The sequence below is a fragment of the Periplaneta americana genome, chromosome 14 (genome assembly GCF_040183065.1).
Source record: "Periplaneta americana isolate PAMFEO1 chromosome 14, P.americana_PAMFEO1_priV1, whole genome shotgun sequence".
Taxonomy (NCBI): domain Eukaryota; kingdom Metazoa; phylum Arthropoda; class Insecta; order Blattodea; family Blattidae; genus Periplaneta; species Periplaneta americana.
This window is the reverse complement of record NC_091130.1, coordinates 109169851-109197581: the sequence shown is the minus strand read 5'-3', so window position 1 is coordinate 109197581 and position 27731 is coordinate 109169851. Positions and strand designations below refer to the sequence as shown.

The following is a 27731-nucleotide window of genomic DNA, read 5'->3' as shown; positions in this document are numbered from 1 at the left end:
GTTCCCCTTATACCAACGTGCATTTACTTTCAAGGGGAAAAAAATCGGGAAACTTACTTTCTGGATACGCCTCGTATTTGGAGAGATGAGGCCAAGGATTCGGCACTGATTACTTGACATTTGCCTTACGGTTGAGGAAAACCTTGGAAAAAAAAAACCCATGATGCAGGTAATCAGCCCAAGCTGGAATCGAAACCATGCCTCAGCACAAATTCAGATTAGAAGGCAAGCGCCTTAGCCGACTGAGCTACGCAGGTAACTGTTACTTTCAGAAATATATGTGTATAGTATACATATATACACAGAAATCTTTATTCTCTGTTCTTCGTATAGTTTAGTTTTATAAGCTATACTCAGTATTTAACAGTATGTTAGAATGCATATGTGAAAGAATAGACGAGTAGCTTGACACAAGTTTTTCTCTTTTGTCTTAATAGCAGATAAATCAGCAGGTCCATCCATTATCCATTCATCCACCACCCATCCAGCTGTCCATCATCCATCGAAAACAAAAAATAAATTAAATGAGTAACATGAACAAAAAGTAATTACTCTTTACAGACATGGATGTTATGGCACAGTACGCCATGTCATATTAAAATATTTTACAATCTTTTAACAATTCTGACGAGTTAGCTCTGTGGTAGCGCGTCTGCCTCCAGACTAGCCAGCCCAGGTTCGATTCCCGGTGGGGTCAGAAATTTCCATGTAAAATTTCTACCTTGGGACTAGGATAGATGGCAGTGTACAACTTTTAATCACTAAACTGTGCACCAATATGCTCGGGTTAAATCCCAAATCTCTCCGGAGTGCATATGAAGAGAAGGCATATGTCACTGTTGATAGTGATTTGTCCGTCGGATGGGGATGTTAAGCCTGGCAACCCCTTTGGTGCTATTTGACAGGAGTAGGCTATGTGCTGGCACCGGGTTTTCCCTTCTCCCTTCCTCACCTTTATAATCATCCTCACTCATTCCCTACACTACGCTTACACGAACACTTACACATACTCTCACCCTAGTACACGACATAGATACACATCATGCATAGTGTGGCTCATCAAAGTGGTGTGCAACTTGAAAATAGGTCACAGTCCTGCCATATATACGGATCACGCAAAGTGAAGTGGGTAGACATTAGACACACACACAATCCTTGGGATAGACTTATTTTCTTAAGTGGAAACAGTGGAATGAATGATGAATGAACAAAGGAAGGAATTAATTTTAAATGTTAAAAACAACGTAATACGTACTAAAAGAAAATATTTCATTTTGAATTATGTGTGTATTAATTCAACATAAATATAATTTTAATGTATATCAACTGTATGTTATAACTCTATTACTAACAGGTACTGAATTAAAATTTGCAAGTATTAACAATTAAAATATATAGACTAAATCTGAAGCAGAATGGCCACTCCAGCCATTGTCCACTTTGCTGCCTTTTCTTTTGTCCTTAGATTGAAAGTCCAGACAAATGTTGGTCCTCGGATACGTGTTTTATAAACTGGACATTCATACATGTTCCTTAAATCCTGCTTGTCCTGGGTGATTGCCTTGATGAATATTACAGGCATCATGGGAAATAGATCTTTTAGTCGAGAATCCACAACAGAACCAGTCTGAATATCCCACCGAGCTCCTTCCATGTACAGTCCATGCACATATGCTCCTTCACGAGGGGCAGATCTGTAATATTTTAATAAAAACTTTGAAATGGATATATTACTTTGATTATGAAAAATATCAGAAAAGAATATGGTGATGAAAATCAGACCGCTTACAAGGGAACTGTCAGTGAGCTCATACCGAAACGAAACCTGCCTTGAAATTTCTCTACAAAAGTGACATCTTGTAAGAATGCCACACACCAAAAATCAGCTGCGAGTTTCAACTGTAAGATCCTGAGATCGAAGCTGCAATGTCGCCTGATAAGCAGTCGTGCAGCAATTGGGTACCCATCATCAGCAGTAGTGGGGAGAGGTGGAGCGTACAAGGGTGCACGAACCCAGCGATAAATCTTCATGCTTTTCTCCTAGTATTTTAATAGAGATTGCTATCTCGATATTGGGAACTTGCAGTTTGAACTCATGTAGCTAATTTTTGGTGTATGGGCTTTCTGTAAGCTGTACGCAGGTTTCGATTTGAGCTCACTGACAGCTCCCTTGTCAGAAAACTCTAAAAGGAAATATTCCTGTTTTGATCTTATGTCAAAAGTTGTCTTTCAAGTTCATCATAAACGAAGTTTGAATGCGAAAGATTAATTATTCAATTGAGGCGGTCAGAAGCAAAGGGGTGTAAGTGCACTTATGTTTAGGGTGACCAGATTCATATTGGTAAAAAAGAGAACACAAAGCTTCAAAAAGACATTGTTAGAAAAAAAAGGACAGAAAATATGTATTTACATTTAGGCTTATTATATTTTAAATTACGTCAATATCTATTTTATTACAAAATAATTATGATAAAACTTAATAATCATGATTTTACAGTTAGCTACATATATGAAAGTCAAGGGAACTATAATTAATTATTAAAGAGAACAGATAATATCTATTTAGATTCAGGCTTAGGCCTATATTATACTTAAAATTATGTCAATATATTTTATTACAGCATACTTATGATAAAACTTAATAATATAAAATTTATTTTATAATTAGACTAGATGCCAGTTCGGAAGGCGGTCAGCTGCAATATGCGCCATAGCATTTCTGGCATGTGACATCACAAGCTTGTACAGCATAACCAATCGGAATCAGTCTATAACAAGTACTTCCCAAGTTCGTTTGTTCATGTGTGAGTGTTTCAATACATTGAATAAGTAAAACTAACATTTACTCTGCGTGTACAAGATAAATAAATGGAAGAAGAGATTGTAAAAAAAAAACAAGTATTGCACAGGCAGGTGCGGAAAATATTGTTTAAGGTGTATAATTATTTTAAAAACGTTTACGAGCAGAACACTGCCGGCCATCTTGATGATGGCTGCAACATTGTCAACGTGCAAGAAACGGCTGTAGAAGCATGTGGTGTGGGATTGAGAACCGTGCAAAGAATATTGTTAGTGAAGGAAACAGGGTTTGTTTGGTGTCATGCTTACAGTAATCAACGGCTAAGGTCATTATTGTCTTTTGATAATTTAAATTCTCTCCTGCGCTATTTGCATCGCACGTGCAAGTGAAGTACGATGTGGCAATGTTGTACGCTGCCTTGCTCTCTCTATCTGTCTCTCTCGACACAAACACAAGCAGACTACCGCCTTCTGAATTGCCGTCGACTATAGCTACATATGAAAGCAACGACTATAACAAGTAGGAGCAAAGAGAGTTATGATTGTTGGCAAAGAGTATATTTCGTCGATGCTGCTACCACCTACAGGAAAATTACTTGAGAAAGGCGTCAAATCAGATAATTTCAAAATATCAGGCATACAAGTTACGAAAAGGAGGACATTTCTTGATTTTTTAAAAATTCACTCGGACTGTGGACAAAAGCCTAAAAATGAGGGCATGTCCGGATAAAAGAGAGCATCTGGTCACCCTACTTAACGTTATTTTTTTTTAGAAAATGTGATTAAAAGTTACTAAGTTTTCGTAAATTCCGTGAAGTTTTAATTTTAAATGTTAATGTATGATGTGGTTAAAAGATATATCCCTTTACCACTGAAATTTTAAATGCTTTAGTTTACCCTGGATGCATTTAAATAATTTTTTTAGAAATGTCACTTACATCCCTTTTTCTTCTAACCGCCTCAATTCATATTAATCTCCTAAGATATAAGTAATGCTACAGTAACTACTCAGTGGTTACTTACGTGAAATCATCTTTATGTTTCTTTGTTACTTCACAATGGAGACACATCTTGTCCAAAGGCCACTCATTCTTACGGGCCGTGGATTGCATAATAGCTGTCAAAAAAGACTGAGGGTTGAAGAAACCTGCTAACCATATCGTTGCTGGTAACTGGAATCAGTAAAAAATAATTTATTATTTATTATTATGTCTTTCACAACTATTATATTTAGAAGTCTTAAATTGATATGTCAATAATAAGGTTCCATACTGACTCTCGGTTCATTGCATTTTAAGAAGAATATTCTCTCAGAACTTTTTTTTACTTTGTTATTTAACAATGCTGTATCAACTACAAGGTTATTTCGCGTCGATGTAATTGATGATAGCGAGACCGAAGATTCGCCATAGATTACCTGACAATTGACTTACGATTAGGACTTCCATATCTTCTGTTATTGTCAATTCACCCTGAAATGCTAAATTAGGGAAAACCCCGGAAAAACCCAACCAGGTAATCACCCCAAGCAGGAATCGAATCCGCACCTGAGCGCAATCCTGGATCAGCAGGTAAGCACCTTAGCCAACTGAGCTATGCCGGTGGCTCTCTCTCAGAACTAAATTCCTTTAAGGAAAGGAATGAAACATTTCACATCAATCTGAAAACTTAGTATTCAAAATACTGACATCAGAAAAGGCACGAATACTGGAAATAAAAATGTTTTTGAAGAAGAAATGAAAGCTAGATTTGCATAATATGTATGCTACTGTAGGTACGTTAACAGAAAACTACAGTTTTGAGTCACACAGAGTTTGTGTGCACCCGATGTGGGTTTCTGGCATCTTGTCAGCCAACTCGAGTTATGTGGATAAAAGGGAAGAATTGAGACAGTGTTGGGTGAAGTTCTGGGTAGCTCAGTGGATAGAGCATTGGTGCAGTAAGCCAAAGGTTCCGGAATTCATACCTGGCCCCGGAACAATTTTTCCCTTAAAATTATTCAAGTCTGCTTCATAGGGAGCTTTACCTAAAAGCTAGATTTGCATGAAAAAGTTCATCACTAATCTAGGTAGTAGTGTGCAAAGCAGTAGTAACAGCAGTGGCAACCATCAAAACAAGAAGAAGAGATGTTTTCTATGCCCTACAACGAGAGATAGAAAGACCAAAACAATCTGCTACAAGTATACAAATAATGTTTGTCAGGAGCATAGTACAACGTGTGCAATAAGTGTGAAGACTCATAAGATATACTTGTGTGGTTTTTGCTTACTGTTTTTTCTTCTATCTCGTAGATACATTACATTATTATCTTATATAAATAAATGTAATTATATGTGTTTGTTTTGTAACAAGAATTTATTTTCACTCGCTACTTAGTTATGAAACTCTATTATTTTCTTTTTCCAAAGGAAAACATAATCATAATCATCATCATCATCATCATCATCATCGTCCTAACAAGTAGTGGGCCTAATGGCTCGTTACGGTCTCAAGCCATCTCTTTAAAGGTCTTCCTAGTGTTCTCTTCCCTCTTGGACAGTAGGTAGAAATGTGACAAGGAATGCGAGTCCTTCCCATGCGGTGAACATGTTGCTGCCAGTTAGTTCTGCAACTATAGATGTAATCCAAAATAGAAGATATTTCAAGCTCTTGAAGAACGTCTTCATTTGTCTTGCGGTCTAATATAGTATAGCCAGCTGTTCTTCACAGGAATTTTATCTTGTTGGCTACTATTCGGGTTTTATTTCTTTCCCTCAAAGTCCAGGCCTCACAACCATAAGAGGAAAACATTAGGAGCCTATATTATTATCTTGTAGAAAAAAAAAAAAAAAAAATATATATATATATATATATGGTTGTATAATCACTTGTTACCTAGTTATACAATTGTACTATTTTACATAATTAACACTCCTAAAATAAAATAAAATAAAATAAATTAATATTATTCCATTTTATGTCTAATTCCTCATTAAATAGCATATGGGTCCAATGGAGTCATGTTATGTAAATGTGTAGGAAAAGGAACTCATGCATCCTAGAGTTAATACATACAGAGCAACTAGTTCCTTGCATTATATAGCTATTTAATAGGACACATGGAATATAATAAATTTTATAATTTCACTGACTCGGAAAGTCGGCCTATGTTGTTAGTTTTCACCAGGACTTTGTGCTAATTGATCTTCTTGATAGTAAATTAAAAACCCAAAATATACATTACCGAAACAACAAATAATACGTTCTAAGAACATTCATCTGAGAATTCTTTATGGTACACAAATCATTTCAAAAGCGTCTAGTTATATGGTATCTTTAATTTGCTTAACTTGTGCTTACATTGAAGTCTGACGACCAAGTTTCTAGTTCTTTCAGTCTTAGCATGAGGTCTGCAAACCAAGGTCCAAGGCTCAGCATTGAAGGATACGCTCTTTTTGTCCAGTTGGGAGGTACTTGATCAAGGAACAAGCATGACTGAAGGGCTTCCATATCTTCTGTTATAGTCAGTTCACCCTGTAATGTTAAATTCAAGAACATAAACTCTGTCTACTGTTAATAATTCAGGTTTTATTTCACATCTTACTTTCTCAAGAAAAACTGCAAACATAAGCAATGGCAAAGGAAGCTTATAATAGAAAAAGGAGTATCTTCTGCGGACCTCTGGAAAAAGAACTAAGGAAGAGACTAGTGAAGTGCTTTGTTTGGAGTGTGGCATTGTATGGATCATAAACATGGATATTACGACGAAGTGAAGAGAAGTGACTAGAAGCATTTGAAATGTGGATATGGAGAAGAATGGAGCATGTGAAGTGGAAGATAGAATAAGAAATGATGCTGTGTTGGAAAGAGTGGGTGAAGAAAGAATGATGTTGAAACTGATCAGGAAGAGGAAAAGGAATTGGTTGGGTCACTGGCTGAGAAGAAACTGCCTACTAAAGGATGTACTGGAAGGAATTGTGACAGGAGAAGAATTCGGGACAGAAGAAGATATCAGATGATAGACGACATTACGATATATGGATCATATGCTAAGACTAAGAGGAAGGTAGAAAATAGGAAAGATTGGAGAATGCTGGTTTGCAGTTCTGCCATTTGGCAGAACACTATGTATATATGTATATGTGTGTATACATATATCTTAGTCTCTACATATAAATTACACAAATGTACATGTAGGTCTACATTTAATTGTCTAATTTAATTCTAGATAAGAGAGAATTTGGAAAAACAAACATCTAAAGGTTGATGCAAAAGTTAGAATACTGGGTGTTCAGTTCAAAGTGTGTCATGGCTCGCTGTATGCTGTCATATGCCTAGTCGATGAGCCTAGAGAAGTCAGTCTTCCTACACTTCCGCAGAGGTGTATAACCTATGTGTCAGAGAAGTTGCCTAGCAAGTATGGTGTTCATTCTGAAGAGTACTTACTGATACGTACGGTAACGCCGGTAGTGGCAGGAATGTGAACTGTTTCGAAACAAGTACTGAGGTGGGTTTTTTCCTTACTGTCGGGATATGGGGAGAGGGTTAAGACGATTACTTACGTATTTGTTGACATTAACTTTGACGGTCAACATGGACACGGAACATTTGATTTGTATTGTGAAATGTTGCCATATGCAACCGATGATAACAAATACCCTGCGTACGACTTGGCCGCGCAAAACACAATTCGAAAGAGGTTATGGTAGCACAAAGACAGTACAGACCGCCATCTGTTGCTACGACGTTCAAGTTATACCGTACACGTTCTCAAGTTCAGATTGAACGCCTTGATTAATAAGCAACTTCCCTGACATAAAAACTGAAACTTGCTTCAAATCGCTGACTCACAACAGTGACGTCATGACACACTTTGAAATGAACACCCAGTATATAAATCAGTGATAAGACCAATACGTTCATATACAGCAGAAACTAGGCCAGAAACAAGTGAAATTAGATATCTGTTGGAAACATGTGAAATGAAAGTTTGAGGACAATAGCAAACACAACTTCAAGGGATCAAATTAAAAGTGACAATAGATCAAATATCCAATTGGATAAAAACAGAAGAAAAGAATAAGATGACCATATGAGCCGAATGATAAATGACAGTAAAGTAAAACATGGACAAATTTCCAATCAGAAAGAGAAGCACAGGATGCCCAAAGAAAAGGTGAAAAGACACAGTGGAGGCAGATTATTGAAGAGGAACAGGCATCAAGCCTATGTACATTGGAAGTAGAAGAAGAAAAAGACTTACTGTAAATAAGTTGTATTTATATACTTTCAAAAGTCAATTACATTATTATTTTTTGTCTCTAATTGTTTAAAATCAATATTCTCGTACATGTAAGATTAATCAATTGAATGAATGAATGAATGAACAAATAACTGTTTTGTGAATGTTAAAAAAATGAATATAGTTGGACTGTGTTAATGTGTAATCATTGATAATAATTAACCAGAAAAGCTTAAAATAATTAAATTAGGCTATATATAAAAAATAATTTCAAATATAGATCACAACTGTAATCCACACGGCCACTAACATTCCATTTAAGGGCGCGACCACTAGAGGATTAAATATAGATAGTATGATAAATGCATGGAATGACTTTAGACAATAACAAAAATGCCAATCATGATAATAATCAGTCTCCAAAATCCGATAATTGTAGCATTATTAAATATTAAGTCACTCAAGAAGAGAACATTCATAGTGAAACATAGTGGAACACGTGTTGTCAGCAAATAGCTGGATACACTATGAAGATAGAATAGAATAAATATTAAGTCACGATGATATCAAGCAAATCCTTCATACCAGAAAATGTAACACACATCCAAATGGCAACAACAGAAATGTTACAGAATAAAACGTGTTTCTGTCAGGAACTGCACCTCCACAAATTTTATAGTTGTATGGACAAATCCTCTAAAACGTACAAACTATGTGTATCTTGACATACGCAAACTTTTCACATGACGAATGATTATATTTCAATTATTTTCCGATTTTTTCAATACATTAATGATAACTGGAATTCTAACATTACACATACCTTCAAGCCAAGTTCGAGCTCTTTCAAAGAGCGTTTCAGCTCTGCCATGAGGAAGTTCATTCTCTCACACTCTTGGAATGCTACTATAATGTATGGAGTTCTTTCCTCAACTTTTGCCATGATTTCAGCTATGTTAAATGGTTCAGGAACCTTGTCACTTATCTCATCTAATACTTGTTTTACCTGAAAAAGTCACAGAAAATATAATATTATTTATTTGATATATTTCGTCGCCAGACAATTATCGTGTTTCTCTTTCTTTAATCCACTGTAAATTAAATTAAATAATTATGTCATTTTCCAGAGCTGTGGATTGGTGAGAATTTTATGTAGCAAGTAATTAAAAAATATATTACAATAAAATCCCTCGTATCCGGCACTCAAATAACTAACAATATCAAAACAACGGCACTCTTTGCTAGGACAAAAAAAAAAGTCATTCATGCGAAAGGGAAGAGTCGGCCGAAGATGTGAGTAGTTTTCATGGATCGCACATGCTGCATATTGTGTTTACTCTTTATATTGCTTACACATGAAAACATAGACAGAAAACTCCGTTATATCCCTGGGATAGATCGGGTAGCGTCGATAATTTGGCGTTTGGGTCTTACAAACAAAGCACAGAGACCATATCTTTAAATTTACCACTTGAACTCGCCCATTTCGAGGGGATGTTAGATGAGTCTAAATAGGAAAGTGTGAAATTCCGCGGATCACTTTATTAATCAGTTCCAAAAAATTGTGTCTGAGAGTAATGTTAGTGTGGAACAAATATATATAATACCGAGAAGACTGGTTTATTATGGAGATGTCTTCCTACAACAACACTAACGTGTGTGATGGTAACCTCGACTAAGGGCTTCAAACAAAACAATGATCGTGTTACTGTTATAGTATGCGGAAATGCTGCAGATACACACAAAGTGACATTGACAGTGATGGGAAAATATCGAAATGCAAGGTCCTTCAAAAACATAAAGAATCTCCCTGTCCATTATCAGGCACAAAAGAATGCAGGGATGGATGAATTGCCACATCAGGAAGTTCGCACGAATTTTATGTTCAGTGAATATTCGAACCGAAAATTAGTGTATTTTCGTGTTAAGTGACGTATTTTATGAAAGAAAATACACAGTTTTATGATATTTAGTTATGACCAAATGACTAAGAAATAAGCTTCATATGACTGCAGTTTCAACAAGTTGACATCATAAAATACGAACAGGTAATTTTTTAAATACTTATTTAATTATCCGACAAAATCTCGTATCTGTAACTAGTCTGGTCCCATTGGTGCCGGTTAAGAGGGATTCTACTGTATAAATACAAAAAAAGATATCAAAATTCTCCCTGCACTACTAAAAACCATTAGAATACAATAGATACACACTGTGTTCTGCAAGGGAAAGAACAGGCAGATGTTTTGGTTAAAAGGGTACCAGTACCAACATTTTACAAAACCAAAATACAATGCTGTCATATCAATCTAAAAATGAATCGTAGAAAGAAAGAAAATTATAGTCAACAATTGAAACCTAGAATTATTACAAGTAAATCATGGGCAATTCTACTAAATAAATATGTGATATCAGAATTATCTAGACATGAATCAGTACCGGCAGCAATGTTCCGGATCTTAACTGATCATGACTGTTTGGCAGCATATTTATATAGGATTTCCATATATGCATCACCGAAATATCTGTTGCGTAATTAAGAAAATTCAATAATGGACATGCATCGCCTATATAAGTGTCCTCTCATCTCATTCCACCTGAACTCAACAGCAAAATTATACTAGAAGTCGAATGGAACCATCCAAGAGACTGCTGTCGATGCCACTGTCAGCACCACCACCACCACCATCACCGCCACTACTTTCCGAGTTACACTACAAATTTTTTGTGTTATATTACAAAGAAGATGATAAAGTTTCACTGACCTTCTCCTCTGGAGTAACAGTAGCTGCCCCAGCAGCGCCAGTGTCTCGAGGCTGCATTTCAAACACAGTACGAAACAATGTTTCTGAAGATGTAGTAAGAAAGCCAATTTCTGCATTTGAATGTAGACCATACAAGTAGGGCGATTCTGGGGGTAACATATCATCAATATATTTATGATACCCCACATAATCCAAGTTGGGAGGCGCAGGAAACCCTGGTGCTAGACTCACTTCACCATCTAAAAGTTCATCCTATGACAGGAAAAGAGCATGTAATTCGATATAAATTATTGTACTATTTCTTCAGTTAAAGTACAAGATCCTGTTCTCTGTCATTTTCCTTTTATGACTAAAATAAAACGTGAAATGATTGCAAATTCTAATATTAACATGCATTCAACTGGGAACTAAACCTGCTATCAGTACTTGATGATCAGATAAGAATTAGTGATGTCAATAAGTAATTGGTCACTTTCTTATAAGAAAATGAATGAATAACTGCGATTGTCAGAACAATTTAATGAAAATCTATTCGTATTGTTACAAGTAGATTGTTGATATAAATATATGTCACTTTGTCAAATACATATCTCATATCTCTTGAATAAATTTTAAGATATGCGTTGCAATTCATCATGTGTAGTTAGTCATAGAACTTTTCCTTAAGATCTCTGCACTGATAAAAATCACGTATGTTGAGAATGGAGAATCTCACTGAGCAAAATATATGGCTTATTATGGGTATTCAATCATAAAAAAGCAGATTTCAGCAAATGACTGATATAAAAGGCAGTGTGTACAGTCGTATTGTTCTGTTAAAAATACTAATATAGAATTTGTCTACATCTATTAGTTCACTAAAAATGGTTATCTCAATATTCTTAATGTAGGTTTACTACCCTTACTGTGTCCCACTCAAATGAACATTAAACGAATGTTTCACAATGAAGTCAGAACTCAAACTAACGAACAGGTAAATGCCGCTCTTAAAATGAGTATAAAATCGACAATACACAATATTTAACATCTGCACTGCAGAACTGTCAAAACAACCTTTTCAATATGTTTCACAACAAGTTAAATTTCATATTGTGTCAGCTTCATTTTATTACAAGGTCGGTACTATACATGGACCAAAACTACTTCCGACTTGACAGCTTATAGAGAAGGGGGAGCAATGTTGTCATGTTGCCCATCTGTCGTGTACGCGGGCGCGCTGCCAATAGAGTGCAGTAATGAACAGCTGACATGAACACATACATTTCTAACCAATTTGTTGAATATTAGGCATTAAAATTTGTGTATATTATTATTTTTATTAGCCTATAATATAATAATAATAATAATAATAATAATAATAATAATAATTGGTAGTAGTAGTAGTAGTAGTAGTAGTAGTAGTAGTACCGGTATTCTTCAATGTAAATACCGTTAGAAGAGCATCGAAAGGACTGTAAACTGTAAAAACAGTTTTAATTTAATACAAAGCCTCTACTTTTATGAATGTCGGTATTCTTCAATGTAATATTGTTAGAAAGGCGTTGAAAAAATTGTAAACTGTAAAAATATTTATAATTAAAAATCTGCACGGCCTTTTTCTTTTCAAATATTGGTAACAGTGCTCTTATTAATTTTAACACAAGCAACAGTTCTCATTACGACTTGCGCCAAAGGTAAAAGAGGCCCGCCATTATCTTTTCTCCTGTCAAAATACTCTCTTACATAACACACCATCTCTCGCGCTTGACTGTTTAACGGGACACCTTGTCCAATATTCTTTATTCTCCGCCTGCCTTTCCTTCCTTCCGACATTGCACAAGTCATCTGTTTAAAAACTCTAACAGAAACTGGGAAACACACACTCCACCAATGACAACGAAGATAATAGTGTAATATAATTTAAACACCATAATTATTGATACACTAAAATAATAATACAACTAAATAATATTTTTAATTCACACAAAGCACGCATTAACCAGCCAACTCAGTCATTCCGGTCACTGTATTCACCACTAGGCCCTGGTATTCACGTGCAACTTGTAAACATAGACAAGGCAACACCGTCCCATTACCATGGTTACGCGTCTCTTGTGATTGGTTGATTTGAATGGTTGCCATGGTAACATGCTAAAGGCGCCATTTCTCAGGTCGGAAATTGTTTTGGGCAGACCATAGATGGTAGATCTCTCTATAATAAAGATAGCATTGTTATAATTCAAACATGCCACAGCACCAACCAAAGGGATTATATTGGAGGAGGGGTAGGAGGACTACGCCTTACGTCGATGTTGTTGTTGTTTCCTAATGCCAGGCATTTGACAATAAAGCCATTTGACCTTTTGCACTCCAATATTTTTCAAAGATATTATCATGGTCAGCCACTGAAGCACAGATTTTGAGGTGTTCAGAATCCATTTCTTGGTTTGAGTTGCACAATGGGCAGTTAGGGGACTGATATATTCCAATTCTATGCAGGTGTTTGGCCAAACAATCATGGCCTGTTGCCAATCTAAATGCAGCTACAGACGATTTTCGTGGTAAATCGGGAATTAACTGTGGATTACGATGCAAAGAGTTCCATTTTTTCCCTTGAGATTGTGTTATCAAATTTTGTTTGTTGACGTCTAAGTATGTCGATGTAGATTTTGTGATTCTGATAGTAAAAAATTTGAGGAGGGAAAAGATTATGGCTAAAAAAATACTCAAATCTAAATATGCCAATTTTCAAAAGTTCAAGGGGGTAACTCCCACCTTGCATACGCCCTTGTCACTATAAAAAGAGATACAACGGATGTTTAGTCCATGTTGAATCTTTCGTATACTACGTTTAATACTTGAATATAAATAATTGATTAAATGGCGATCTTACTCGTGTTAATTATGTAAGCATGTGCGGCTTACAGCTATTTCGGTGCTTCTTCACACTATCCTCAGAGCCAACTAGATCTCGGCGTCATCTCGAACTTCGCTGCCTGTTGTGTGGGTGCGTTCGATGTTTAGTATTGAGACTGTTTCATATATATCTTTTATTAAATGTGTAATAAAAAATCTACTTTTTAATAAGAGAATTTGGAATTTATGCAGTATTGAAAATGAAGTTTTCCAGACACAACTGTTAAGAATTCGATCTGTACAGTCTTACCCAAAGCTTGCATTCAGTATTAGTTTACAATCAATATTGAGAATTTTTTTTCCTAATAGCAGGTATTGACTATCTTCAATTTCACCAAAGTGTCCCCCCTCTAAGAGGAACATGCCACAATAGGCTCATTGCCGCAGAAGGTTGCCCTAGGTGCACATGGGAGGTTTACAGTGCACCATTATGATGACTATGATGATTAATCAAGCAATGGTGGAATGTCGGTAGAGGAAATTGAAGTACCCTACAACCTACCACCAAATATCGTTTTTGTTTATGGTAAATTTCACTTGGGCCCTCCGGAGTTTGATAGCTGGTTACCAGTGTGAAAAGTAAAACACTAGTCATTCAGTTTATGGTGCGCCCTATTGAGAAGGAATTTTAAAACATGTTAAAATGATAGCCTGATTACCTGCAACCATTCTTGCAAAAATGTACGACACAGTCTTCTGTCCCAGTCATCTGTGATGTGCCCTCCATACATAATCTCTCCAAACAGATATCGCAAATCTTCCCAAGGAATCTTGGAGCTGTTTTCTAAATAGTTATAAAGAACATTCACACTTATAGTGAGGTCACCTGCAAGAAACAAAAATAAACAACAGTTATTGAAGAATGCACTTCCTGTAATTTTTACTCTTCATTTTCGAGCTCAGTAGCGATTCAAAATAAATTATCACTTGCATAGTATTCCATGAAATAATTTGTAGATAATATTTTTACCGAACTGATGTTCCTAATCAACCTTGTTTCCAGTTTTTTTTACCTTTTTAAATAGTGGCTAAACTATAATTAACCTATTTAATTTTATAATTATTTATAATTTTAAATTAATGATTTTATTGGAGGAAAAAAATCTGGATTACTAAAGTGAGATTATGTACAATGATAGTGAAGAATTAGTCTTTATTTGTGAATCAATCCTCTCTCTTTTGCCAACACATGTTGCTTGAGTTTGTGTTGTGGAATCACTAATATTGATAAAATAATAAATATTGGCACTAATTAAAGCATGGACTGTAAATGATTTTAATAAAGTTATCATTCTTGATCACAGCAACTGTTGGAAATGCTGTTTGCATACTTATACTAGTAGATATTTTTTATTTTATTTTAAGATATCATTGATCCTTGCAAGTTATTTACAATTTCTCACCTTGAATTGTTACGTTTTAATTCTTGTGTTGTGCGAGGATTATTTTTTTGTGTACTTTGCTCTTTAACATTTCCTACACAAAATATCTCGTATTCCCACAATTACAGTATTTTAGTATATTTAAAAATAATTTTGTACTTACGTTATACTTGTACAGTTGACCAAAGCCTACCGTTTGGAGTAGTTGGAAATTATACAGAGTTCTACAGAAATTCGTAGTAACACAAAGTCATGTTTTTCAATATAGGACACTCTATAGTTCATTCCATAAATTTGTTTCACTCTTCATCATGATTCAATTTATTGATATAAACATGAAGTACCACAGATTTATATTTAGGTCATTAACAAAACAAAGACAATTTAAAATCATGCGTACATCTTTAGCTATTTCATTAAAAATATCTTTGAAAGTATACATTTAAATGCAAATATTCTGCAATACACCTTTCAAAATTCAAGCTAGATCTTCAAGCAGGTGTATCCAAGACATCAGCTTTGAAAGCAACGAAATTATTAAAACTAAAACCTTATAGGCCAGTAGTTACTCATAAATTGATTGAAATGGACCATGTGCCATTTTATTGATAGAGACGAAATCCAGTAAATTACATTTGTACTTCTTAACAGTTTCGTAGGAGACTGTTCTAGGCTATAACCAATGACATCAAGTTTTTATTAAGTTAGAAAGCAATTTATACGCCTTTTTTAATTTAAAAATGGGCCAGTTTCTCCCTATTTCTTCACTAAATTCTGGACTATTCAATCAGATGGATGTTGAACGCAAGGATATTTCTGTAGAAATCTAGCATGACACTTTTGTATGATTTCTTCGTAACATACCGGTATGGCCTATGTATCATAAATGAAGATTCACAGTTCTAATGTATACTGAATTACCACAAACTGAACTAAACTGCACTGACTGGAAGTCAGCTGTTTACTAATGCTCTAACCTTGACGTCCCTTCAGTTGCATTTGATCTATAGCAGTCAAAAGCCGATGGCATTTATCTCAGTGAAACCTGTTTCCTAACAAACACTGTGTAATTTATATGAAAGATGGCACAAGAAAGAGAGAAAAAGGAAGGGAAGAAAAAATGAATATAAATACAAAGCTAAGAAGCAGAGTGAATAAAAAGTCTGTTTTCATGGAATCAAATTATATAATCTCAGACATAAGGTATCTTGATATTTTCTTGATCTCAGTTCATTATTCTAAATATTCGATTTGTCGCAAATAATGATATTGCAATATATTGTACTAAATAGATTACCAATGATAGAAGCAAATACAACTCATAGATCAGAGCAGAGGGTGACATAAATGGTCAATGACTCAGAAATTCTTCTTGGAGCAGTAGCTTTCAATAAATGTATCTTTGAATAACTTTATGATAACTTTATTTTGTTAACTTTTGCTTAGGCTTCGGACAATGAAGAATACTGTACCACTTCGAAACTAGTCAGCCAGGTAAATTGTAAAAGTTAACACAGTAAAAATTAAAAATAATGGAGATAATTATTACAGTTGTCTGAACACTATAGACAACTGTAATAATTATCTCCATTATTTTTAATCTTCACTTATGAACACTGTTGTATTTTGACCTTTTAAGTATTTAATTAACACAGTAAAGCTATCATAAAGTTATTCAGTGATTATATGTTAAACGAGTGCATCGAACAATGAATAATAAAATGTATCTTTCTCGGATTATTATTATTATTATTATTATTATTATTATTATTACTACTACTACTATTCGAAGAACTTTCGGGGGACTAATGAAGAACCAAGGCGAATTTGGTGTGAACTGTTTGCAGGCAGTGTGGATCCCTATGTCTAATGTGAACAATAAGAGAGACTTTTTTTGTGTACACGAAAATAGTCACCAACTGTCGCACAAATCTTCGTGCAGACAATGTAGAAACCATGCTTATTTTATATTTTGGTGATACTGATATGTGATATGTGTAAACAAAAAGTTTTATATTAAACATACCATAATACATTTAACTGACAACTTATTTCACTAAATAGCCGAACTGACAATTTATTTCACGAAATACTCACCAAAATAGTGGTAGGCTTAACACTGAAATCACTCATTTTATTTCACCAATGAATAAGATTCTTAAAGAAAATTAATGGAAAATCGTTCCATAGAGAAATAAGTTTACACACTAATTCATAAATTCTTTTTTCAGTCAGCAAAATAATACATTTTCTTGTGTTAATTTTAAGTGCATAAAGAGTGATTCAATGTCTTACCAACGTTAAATGGATAGCTTCTGTTCCAACCTTGGGCACCAAATTTCCTGCGTTCATTAACAACTGCATGAAAGTAGCATAACACGAAGAGAACTGCTTTAAATTCTGCTTCCTTTGTGCACATCTCCAATGTTTCTTGGTTGAAGTTGTCAAGTGCCTTGTGTAGATTGGCCATCATACCAGAAGGAGGTTCATTTGTTATTTTAATGGATGACTCAAGTAGGCCCTATTAATATAAAAATACAGCACTTTTTACTTCTGTAATTTCAAGATTATTGCTACGAGAGACATGAAATATAGTTCTGGCTTTTGTCAATTTTACACAATTCCTTTTGCAATTTTAGTTACATATCATAAATATATGCAGACACAACAGAACATTTTATTACCATTAGTACACCTAAGAATTTGAAAAATGGGTTACCTTAAGAACAAGATGAGTATGGTATGGAGTTAATTTAGGCAATGGAACTCTTAGGTTTATTATAATCAATTAAATTAAAGATAATGCAGACGATAATTCTGTGAAATGTGATTTGTGAAAAGTACTGGTACCAGAATAAATGTAGGTCTTAATCATGCAAAGGAGGTAATCAAACAAAAGATAAGTACTAACCAGTATAAAGTATTATTTTTAGACCAGAAACATGGACTCCTACAGAGTTCAAGTTTAAATATTTTATTTATTTAATCAAATGCTCTGACATTTGGAGCAATAAAGTTACAATTAGTCTCCTGATTTCCCAATAAAATTGATCATTTGTGTTACGCAGCATGCAGTTTGGCAATATAATGTAATGTGACCAGACATCCCATTTTCAATGGGACAGTCCCGCTTTAGGACCTCTCACCCTGGTGTCCCGACAGTTATTGTTGAGATGCCCACTAGACCCATTTTGCTGGAAGATGCAAAAGAGAAACCCCTCCCCCCCCTCTTTTAGATATGGGTAGTATAAAAAAATTTTTGGACCTGTATTGTAATATCTTATGCAGTTTTTTTTTAACAAAATGAGAATAGGAGCTCTTGGTTGCAAGATAACCAACTGTGACTGCTTATTTTTTTTAGTAGGTTATTTTACGACGTTTTATCAACATCTTAGGTTATTTAGCTTCTGAATGAGATGGTGATAATGCCAGTGAAATGAGTCCGGGGTCCAGCACCAAAAGTTACGAAGCATTTGCTCATATTGGGTTGAAGGAAAACCTCTGAAAAAACCTCAACCAGATAACTTGCCTTGACTGGGAATCGAACCCAGACCACCTGGTTTCGCGGCCAGACGTGCTAATCGTTACTCCACAAGTGTGAACCTGTGACTGCTGCTAAGATGGAAGGTTATCAGCGGTCAAGACATTTTCTCCTTTCAACAAATTGTCATTCAAAAGAATTGCTAAGAGTGTAGAATTTGGCATATCTCTGCCCAGAACCAATCGTCCTGTAAAAAGCTTTTTGTTAAGTGAACAAAATATGGACATCGAAGAAAACACAACTGAAGGTGAAGGCATTTTTAATTACCAAACTTAATTTGAAGTATAGTTTCCTTAACTTCTTTAGTTTCTAAGCATTATTTGATATCTGCATCATTTGCTATTTGACTGATTTAATGTGGAAGCAAATATGTTACACCTTTGTATGATATTAAAGGGGATAACATGACAATAATAACTGTTCTATTCAATGCTAGCTAGTCAATACATGTGTAATGTTTATTGAAAACATTGTGCCTCAGTCAGCTATAGATTTTCGTGTCGAGAGAGACAGGAATCTGAACTCAGCATATCTAGTAATATTTGTACGTCCTCTTCAGGTCCAATGCAAGAACAGACGTCACTGGAGTTACCCCTTTTACTTCCACTTTTGTTACGATTGGTAATGAAAGTAAAGCTCATCTCCACTGTAAGCTGGACATAGGGCTACATACTGCAAATCCCCCCACAAAAAATCATGATACTGGGTGAAGTTACTGACGGAACTTGGTACTCCAGAATGCTGAAAGTCAGGCAGTTCCGAAAAAAAAAAAAAAAAAATAGTTTAATCAGTTTAATTGGTTGAATCAAGGCCTGCTCCCACTTAGTGGAATCGAACCGAATCAAAACAAAATGTCTGCTACGACTTTTATCTAGTGGAATCGAACAAACCAAATTGAACTGATTCGCATTACAGTGTAAAATAAATCACATCATAGCTTTAGCACAGTTATGTAGAGAGGCGGAAAATACTGTAAAGGAACAAATATCCAAAACAAGAAAAGGAAATACTGGATTCATGATATTTTTTAACTAGAGATACACATGGAGAATGTTTCACTTTTTTTTTTCTTTCGGAGGAGAGCCCGTAGGCAAGCACTGCAGCCTTAGGCTTATGTGCAGCCTCCTTATTAGAATAACTGTTGAAGTCCATCAGGATCGCTCTTCAAGCGCATAATTCACTGCATGGTGCCATCATATTGATTCAGCCACAGCATCCAGTTCTGACTCGAAACCTGATCCTCCGCCTTCCTGTGATGTTATTCTGCGGCTTCCTCAGATTGATGGTATCTGTTCGCAATTCATGTGCTTGAATCTGCTGCATCCTTAACCGGAAGAACATGCCGCAGTCGATTCAATGACTCATCAAGATGCCATCTGTCTGAGGGAGCTTATGCTACCCCAGTCACCAACAGTCTGCTGAAAAGCCCCTGTGGCTTAGTCGGATGTGTGCAGCTCCCACAGACAAATGCAGCCTACAGGCAGATCCTGGAACCACATCCACCATGACCTCCTGGTAACCTGTAATCTATTAAGATGATTAATGAAATGATACTTTTATCCTTCGAAGAGGTGGAAAAATTCAAATATCTTGGAGCAACAGTAACAAATATAAATGATACTCGGGAGGAAATTAGACGCAGAATAAATATGGGAAATGTCTGTTATTATTCGGTTGAGAAGCTTTTGTCATCTAGTCTGCTGTCGAAATATCTGACAGAATTTATAAAACAGTTATATTGCTGGTTGTTCTGTATGACTGTGAAACTTTGACTCTCACTTTGAGAGAGGAACAGAGATTAAGGGTGTTTGAGAATAAGGTTCTTAGGAAAATATTTGTGGCTAAGAGGGATGAAGTTACAGGAGAATGGAGAAAGTTACACAACGCAGAACTGCACGCATTGTATTCTTCACCTAACATAATTAGGAACATTAAATCCAGACGTTTGAGATGGGTAGGGCATGTAGCACGTATGAGCTAATCTAGAAATGTATATAGTGTTAGTTGGGAAGCAGAGACGTAGATGGGAGGATAATATTAAAATGAATTTGAGAGAGGTGGGATATGATGCTAGGGACTGGATTAATCTTGCTCAGGATAGGGAGCGATGGCGGACTTATGTGAGGGCGGCAATGGACCTCCAGGTTCCTTAAAAGCCATAAGTAAGTAAGTAATGAAATGATACTAATGAAGGCGAAATGAGTCCGAGGTCCAACATCGAAAGTTAACCATCAATTCTGCTTCGAGTGGTTGAGGAAAAACCTCAGAAAAAACCCCAACCAGGATTTGAAACGGGCCAGCTCGTTTTACGGCCAAGAACACTAGCTGTTACTCCACAGCAGTGGACATGTTTCACTTTATTTGACTACTATTTTCCAAGAGATAAAACAAAATTCTATTCTTTTGCGCTTCCTTGAATTTTAATTTTTACTAAGAAACAAATGAGAAACATACCTGAGGAATGATATGAAATTCCGGACTTGGAGCAGGTTCAGCACTAATAAAGAGTCTATATTTCTTATTGGCCCCTTCTTCACACTGTTCCATCTTCTTCTCAAGTGTTGGCAGCCATCCTTGAACTAAATGAATATTCTGCAAAATCACCCAATGACCATAGCGGGAAGCTACTTCCATAGCATGTTCTGCAACTGTTTCTTGTCCCTGCCCAAGGGAGACATTATGGAAATTTCTCTTATCAAATGTAAAGCTCAATTTTCTGCCTAGCTTCTCTACATCTTTCAGAGGATCCACGCCTGGTGATAAGATGAAAAACACTGGCGTAGAAGGACTTGATTCTTCGTATGACTTGGAAAACTCCACAGATCGAGATTCTGTGAACTTTGTGCCTAATTTTTCTTCTACAAATGCTCTGATAGCGTAAGTCATACGATCAGGACGAAGAGCACGCATCATACATAATTTTTGAAGTGAAGTTTTATTCTTCCATTCCTGTGGAAATTTCTCTTTCTCCGGATATTCAGATTCTGCAAATTTCTTCCATCTTTTAGCTGAACCTTCAATGTCACGATCGAGGTTCTTAAATTCCATCATCAATGCAAGACTTTTAATACCGCCCCAACTTGCATTAGTAAGGAAATCTACAGGGCTTGTTAGGTTTGGTGTTATTGGGAATCTTAGGAGAAAATCAAGCTCACCAGCATCAATCTCTCCATTAGTTAACAGAATCTGGAAAGTCATTTGTGCTAGAAAGATTAGCTTATCACATTCAAATAGGCCTCTTGATGTATACATGAACACCATGTAGGTGATTGAATCTAGAAGATTTGCAACACGTTCATGTAATTCTTCAGACAAGGTAGCTCTATTGATAGCATTCTGGAAAACCACACTGAATGCTTTCAAGGAGAACTGATAGATAGGGTTTATTTTATGAAGATCATTCAGTATGAAGTACAACAAAGAAGCTCGAGTTGCAGCAGTACGATATTGCTCGCGGGCTTCGTCTATCTTCTTTGATGTTACTTTAGCTTCCGATACTTTTATTTCTATCTCATCTGCTGTTTTTTTGGTGGTCTCCAGGTTTATTACCAATGCGGTGTCACTAAGAATATTTTCACCAGCATTGGCCAGGCGAGTTAGTAAGTCGTCTTCTAAGACCTAAAACACAAAACAGAATCATAACCTATAAAATATTACTACACAATAATGGTGTTCATAACATACAAGTAAAATCTTTTCTGGAAAAATACCTTGGGAGTTATCGTATGATATACTTTGCAAATTGGCTATGTATAGCTTGATTCAGAGATTTTAGCCCTTGCAAAAAGTAAGTAGACTAAGAGCGAGTTACTCATCATTACTGGAGGGTTGGGTCACACAGGTCAGGCCGAACAGTCATAACACCTAACACTTCCTTCTTACCATGTTGCAGCACACTCCGTCTTAAAACACAATATTCTTCCACGCATCCTGTCACTAAACACTACGTCTTTTGACTAAACAATGTCATGATATGTTGTCTTGAAATGAGTGTCCCTCAACTACGAGCTTAGATATTTTCATTCTTTCTCTTCCCTCTTATACATGTTTGTGAATAAATTTCTTTCTTATGACGCAACACACAGCTCGCTCAACAACCAAGGACAAGGGCCAATAAAGTTGAATCGAGCTGTACAGAGTGTAACTGAACACGTGGAAAACCTCTGGGCAATTGATAGAGGACATAAAAATAAGCAAAAATGTTCATATACATCTGGTCAATTTCACTCAGTTTCTGAGTTACCGTCATTGTTTGTGATGTACAGATAAATAAGTCACACATAATTTTCTTCTCTCACGGTGGTCATTTTCAGCACCTTTTGTATTAGTTTCTGTTTCGTAAACAAAGAATTCTTATTGCATTATTTTCATTAGTATTGAGATGAATGTAAATAAAATATAAATAGAATTTTCTATAAAGAACAAAAATTCCTGTACGTTGTCAATTAAACTTTATCTTGTACACCACAAACAATGACTAGCTCAGAAATTATGCGAAATTGGCTAGATGTTTATATGAGAATTTTTGCTTGTTCATATGTCCTGTAACAATTCCCCATTGGTTTCTCACATATTTAGTTACACTCTGTATATTCAATTCTTCGTTAGCTATGCGTAGGTAAATGAAAGAAAAAAAGCACTACAGGTTACAATAGAATTTACAGGGTGTTTCTTCAACATGAGTAAGTTAAGATTTATATTTATATTTTATTTGTTTCTATCAAGTAATTAGAAAGTATGAAGTGTCAACTATGGATCAAAGATGTAGTTCTATTGATAACAACAATATATTCAATTCTCTGGAACTTTCGTCAACATAATTCAGTACTTAATATAGGACAATATGTGACCTGCACATAACGTATTTTTGTTACAATAAAAAAAGAGATTCTGTAAAACTATTATATTTTCTCTTAGATCTAGGTTTTAGATTTAAGAAACTCTTCTTATGAGATTAAATCGTTCTTGACTGGTATTACATGCATACCAAGGTTCTGTCAAATTATACCCTTATAGAGGAAGAACAATAATGTCTGTATACATCTGAAGTTTGATTAGTGTAATATGTAACTAGTCAGTGATGTATGCAATGGAGGGGGAAAGGAACTGGCCACCTTACCCCATTATCTCCTGGCTTAGTTGCCTCATGAATGATGGTGTCACTTATGAGGTTCAAATCTGTCTTCGGACAGTTGACTAAACAAGATATAAAAATTACAAATATTATCCCATGTCAATGACTTCATTATTCCAGATCCCAGTTTTGGTCCTCGTCACTGTGGTTAAAATAGTCATACAGAAAAGCAGTGATGATTTCAATGATTGTGTCAATAAGCTCGAGTCCATCCAAATAACCTTTTTTTAAATAAATATTTCCTTGAAGTACTGAATTTATATTTCTTATTAATGATAATATTCATATTCTGTTTATTATAGAAAAAACAGTTAAAAGAGCAAGGCTACTTTTTACTGTAAGCTGGGCAAATCCAAATTATTAGTGACAATGTTTATGATATCCTGTGTTTTACTAGTTATTACCAAACAATATAATAAATCTATCTCAGACATTATACAGGATATTTAGACTGCGGATATAGACTCTATGTTTTTGCTATTGTGTATGTGTGCCAGCAGTTTTAAACAGCTGTGGATTTTCACCGCAGACTTGATCACTATGAATTTGTACCACATAGAAAACTGCTAGTTAACATCACTAGGTACCGTACCTAATTCCTTGTTCCAGAGTATAAATATAAGTGATACAGGCAGTGAGGGAAGTGGGAAAAAAACCAGAGGCGGTATGCTACCCCAAAATTTTCCCCTGGCATACCTCGATTTAAGAAAGACATACCCCCTCCCTTACAACATACACATACATGTATACAATAAATAGTTTCGCGCAGTCAATAACGCGAATATTTGAAGCTTACGCAACACATTAAATTTCTTAATAAAATAATTTCAAGTTACTTCAGTTATTTGCTAGATTATTTTACAATGTCCATTGAGACTTATCATTTAAAATAATGTTAAAGCTTCAAAGTGCCTTACTTAATTATAAATAAAAAGTGCAATAACAACAAAAATGACACAGTCACTAAATTGGCAACAATGGTCACTACAAGCTACAGAGCACAGCCTTCTATACCTGAAATAATACCGTTGTAAGCATTCCAGGGGTTGACTTATCAAATAAACGTGTCTAAATACATGTTGAATACAGTTCCTGGAGGTTGTGGTTTAGATTTACGAAGCAAGTACTCTTTGTTGTGAAGAAATGTATAAACAAATTTTTTACGGATCACTTTTTTACATGACATTATGTCATTTTTTACTAATGGTATGTCTTCTGGCCATAGAAACCAGTGGCAGGATTCCATATCAGCGCATATTGTCTCACTTCCCTAACTGGATACAGGTAGGCCTACCTAAATTTGGAATCACATTATAAAATGCAGGTTTGCTTAAAACAACCAATCTACAAGATCACGAGACTAAACTGGTAGGCCTATGTGTGTTGTAAGTACCAGTTTCATAAAATAAACTTTAAGCCTTAATATCACTTGCAATACAATAAGGCAACTGAATTGTTGCGAAATGCGTATGAGAAAGAATATAATGAGGAGCCTCTCTTGTAATATTTTGTTTCAAACATTTGGTACAAATTGAGTTTCACTTCTGTCTCATTTATTGTCACTGTCACTTTATGACAAGTAGCCCTACATAAATATGAAGTGAAATATCCTTTCCCAGTAAATAAACTCTAGCAGTTGAAAGGAATTGGATACTTAACAGTAGAAAGGTGCAAAATGTCAAATTTATGAACAGTATTTTATTAATAAATAACTTTTGCTCTTGAACAATTTTAAGAATATATTTTTGATAGTACTTACGACAACTTTTCACAAATCTATATCAATAGTTTGATGATACTACTAAAATTAACACACTGAGAGACAAACAAACTTCACAATTTATGAAATGTGTCAAGTCCCATAAACATTTCGTAGGTACTATGATACATTTATTATCCTTAGATCTGTTAATTTCTCCAAATACTTTCATTAAAGTGATTTTAAAGACTGGAAGCAAATCACACTCACCATTTGAAACTTTGTATCGCTGACTTTCATCATGATTATTATAACTTCTATATTAACGTCATTGTACTGGTGTGACAATAAAGAGACCCAACAGATATGTTGATAGTGTTGAATAATCTTGGTCATAATCAGGGGCAGGTGTTTATGAAGATTAATTTTATCATTTGTGTTTTTTAATACTGGCAGAGATAGTTGGGGATTGATTTGTACTCTTGGCGGAGATTAATGGACATTTTGGAAAATACAATTATTTTGGAATTGGAGTATTAACTCAGTATGAATATTACTTTCCAAATAATTAACATTAAAGGTTCATTGGATTCTGGTAAAGATGCGGTATGGTCAATAGACAATATTTGTTGGATTGAGATTGTAATTTAACATACATTCATTAAAAACGAAAAAAACTTGCAGCCCTCAAATTATCACTTTCAAATTACTAGTGAAATATTGAATTCTCCGTCTTTTGAGTTTACTAACGTAATCAGAACACCGGGAATACCATGTAATGTAGCCTACTTGGATATATAACAAATTCAAGTGAAAAAAACTCAGAATATGAATCGCTATTAGAACTCTATTTCGCGATTTGTCACGACTGTTTTATCCGCATATTATTAATCAGAATCACTTAATTCGTAAAGATTAGTAAAAATCTATTGTGATCTCCATAAATACTCGGCCCTAGTCATAAAAAAAACTATTTTCTACTCGGGTGTCAGTCAACTACATTTCATTCTGCATTTACAATAAAGAAAAACGTACTAATTTAATGATATTCCCTCCTATTTTCTGGATTTTTAACACTAGCAATTTAGAAGTTTAAAAAAACCAGCTGCATCATCTAGAGGTAATACATTTTGTTTCTATGTGATTTATAGCCCTACATTAATTACCGGTACGTATTATGTTGTATATAAGACTTAGAGGAGTGCAAGAGGTCAAATGACTTTATTGTCAAACGCCTGGCCTAGAAAACAACAACAGCATAAGACTTGGCCTACTTACGCTGACCTTCCTGTTTGTAAAATAACACCATGGTATATAATCAATAATGCATTTTCCCATAACTTCACTATTAACCCAACAAATAAACAATGGCGGTAAATAAAAACGAATAGCACATTGCATCTTTCTTATGAGAGAGCCCTGGTAATTTTGCACCACTGCCACCTTTTGGTGGTCTTAATAACATTCTACAATCTCCTGTGGACCTATTCCTGTTGATATGTAATACCCCTTGGCAATTTGCACCATTCTAATGAAATATCACATTTTTTTTTTTTTTTTAATTTTGGCACTTAGCACCTTTCTACTGCTATAGTCGCGTCGCTGTTATTTCCGGCGTGACTCCTCCTCTTTGCTTATGCCTTAGGTAGTGAAGGCTTTATAAAGTCTAGGTAGGTAGTATCATTCTCCATTTTTGTTCTTTCGTTGCCAAGCTACCAGACGAGGAATCTATTTGCCACACCGTTAAACATTATCATGTCATAGCTCCTATGATAATAAATCAAATGCACTGTAATTGAACAAATAATTGAGCTGCAAATAATGTTCTCCTGTGCTTTCTGCAAACGCAAATGGGTGATTATATTAAATATTTATCGAGCCTTAGGACGTGCATAACGTCATCAGCAGCAAATGACAAGATGCACATGTTTAAATGTAGCTGACCTGCAATGTGATTGGGTGCCGGAATTAAGAGCGACGGAACTATAAGTATCCAATTTTACTTCGTGTTTTTAAATGGACTCAAGTTTCCAGTACATTTATGACCTTCAGAAATATTAAAATTTTCTTTGTTTCAGTCATAGTAGGGAACAGTCTGCATTGTCATATTTCCATATCCTTCAACTTATCCGTACATTGTACCACCTATTGCTAAGAAGCCAGGTTCATTATTCATTCCTTCAATTTGGTATAGCGTGAAAATCTGCAATGAATGGACATTATATTAAATATATCAACTATTACATAATGATAAATGGGACATTTCTACCATAATTTATTAGATAAAAGAAAGAG

General features: G+C 35.1%; 1 protein-coding gene across 1 annotated transcript in view; it reads right to left on the bottom strand.

Moving 5' to 3' along the window:
* Positions 1-1267: 1267 nt before the first annotated feature.
* The window catches only part of LOC138713647 (dynein beta chain, ciliary-like), a 206356-nt gene continuing 179892 nt past the window's right edge, over positions 1268-27731 (bottom strand). The window contains exons 50-57 of the mRNA XM_069845903.1: positions 21058-22221; positions 17358-17583; positions 14340-14506; positions 10786-11037; positions 8844-9026; positions 6139-6312; positions 3823-3971; positions 1268-1694 (exon numbers count right to left, since the gene is read on the bottom strand). Coding sequence (XP_069702004.1) covers positions 1400-1694; positions 3823-3971; positions 6139-6312; positions 8844-9026; positions 10786-11037; positions 14340-14506; positions 17358-17583; positions 21058-22221 — 2610 coding nt within the window. The 3' untranslated portion in view covers positions 1268-1399. The remainder of the gene's footprint in view (positions 1695-3822; positions 3972-6138; positions 6313-8843; positions 9027-10785; positions 11038-14339; positions 14507-17357; positions 17584-21057; positions 22222-27731) is intronic.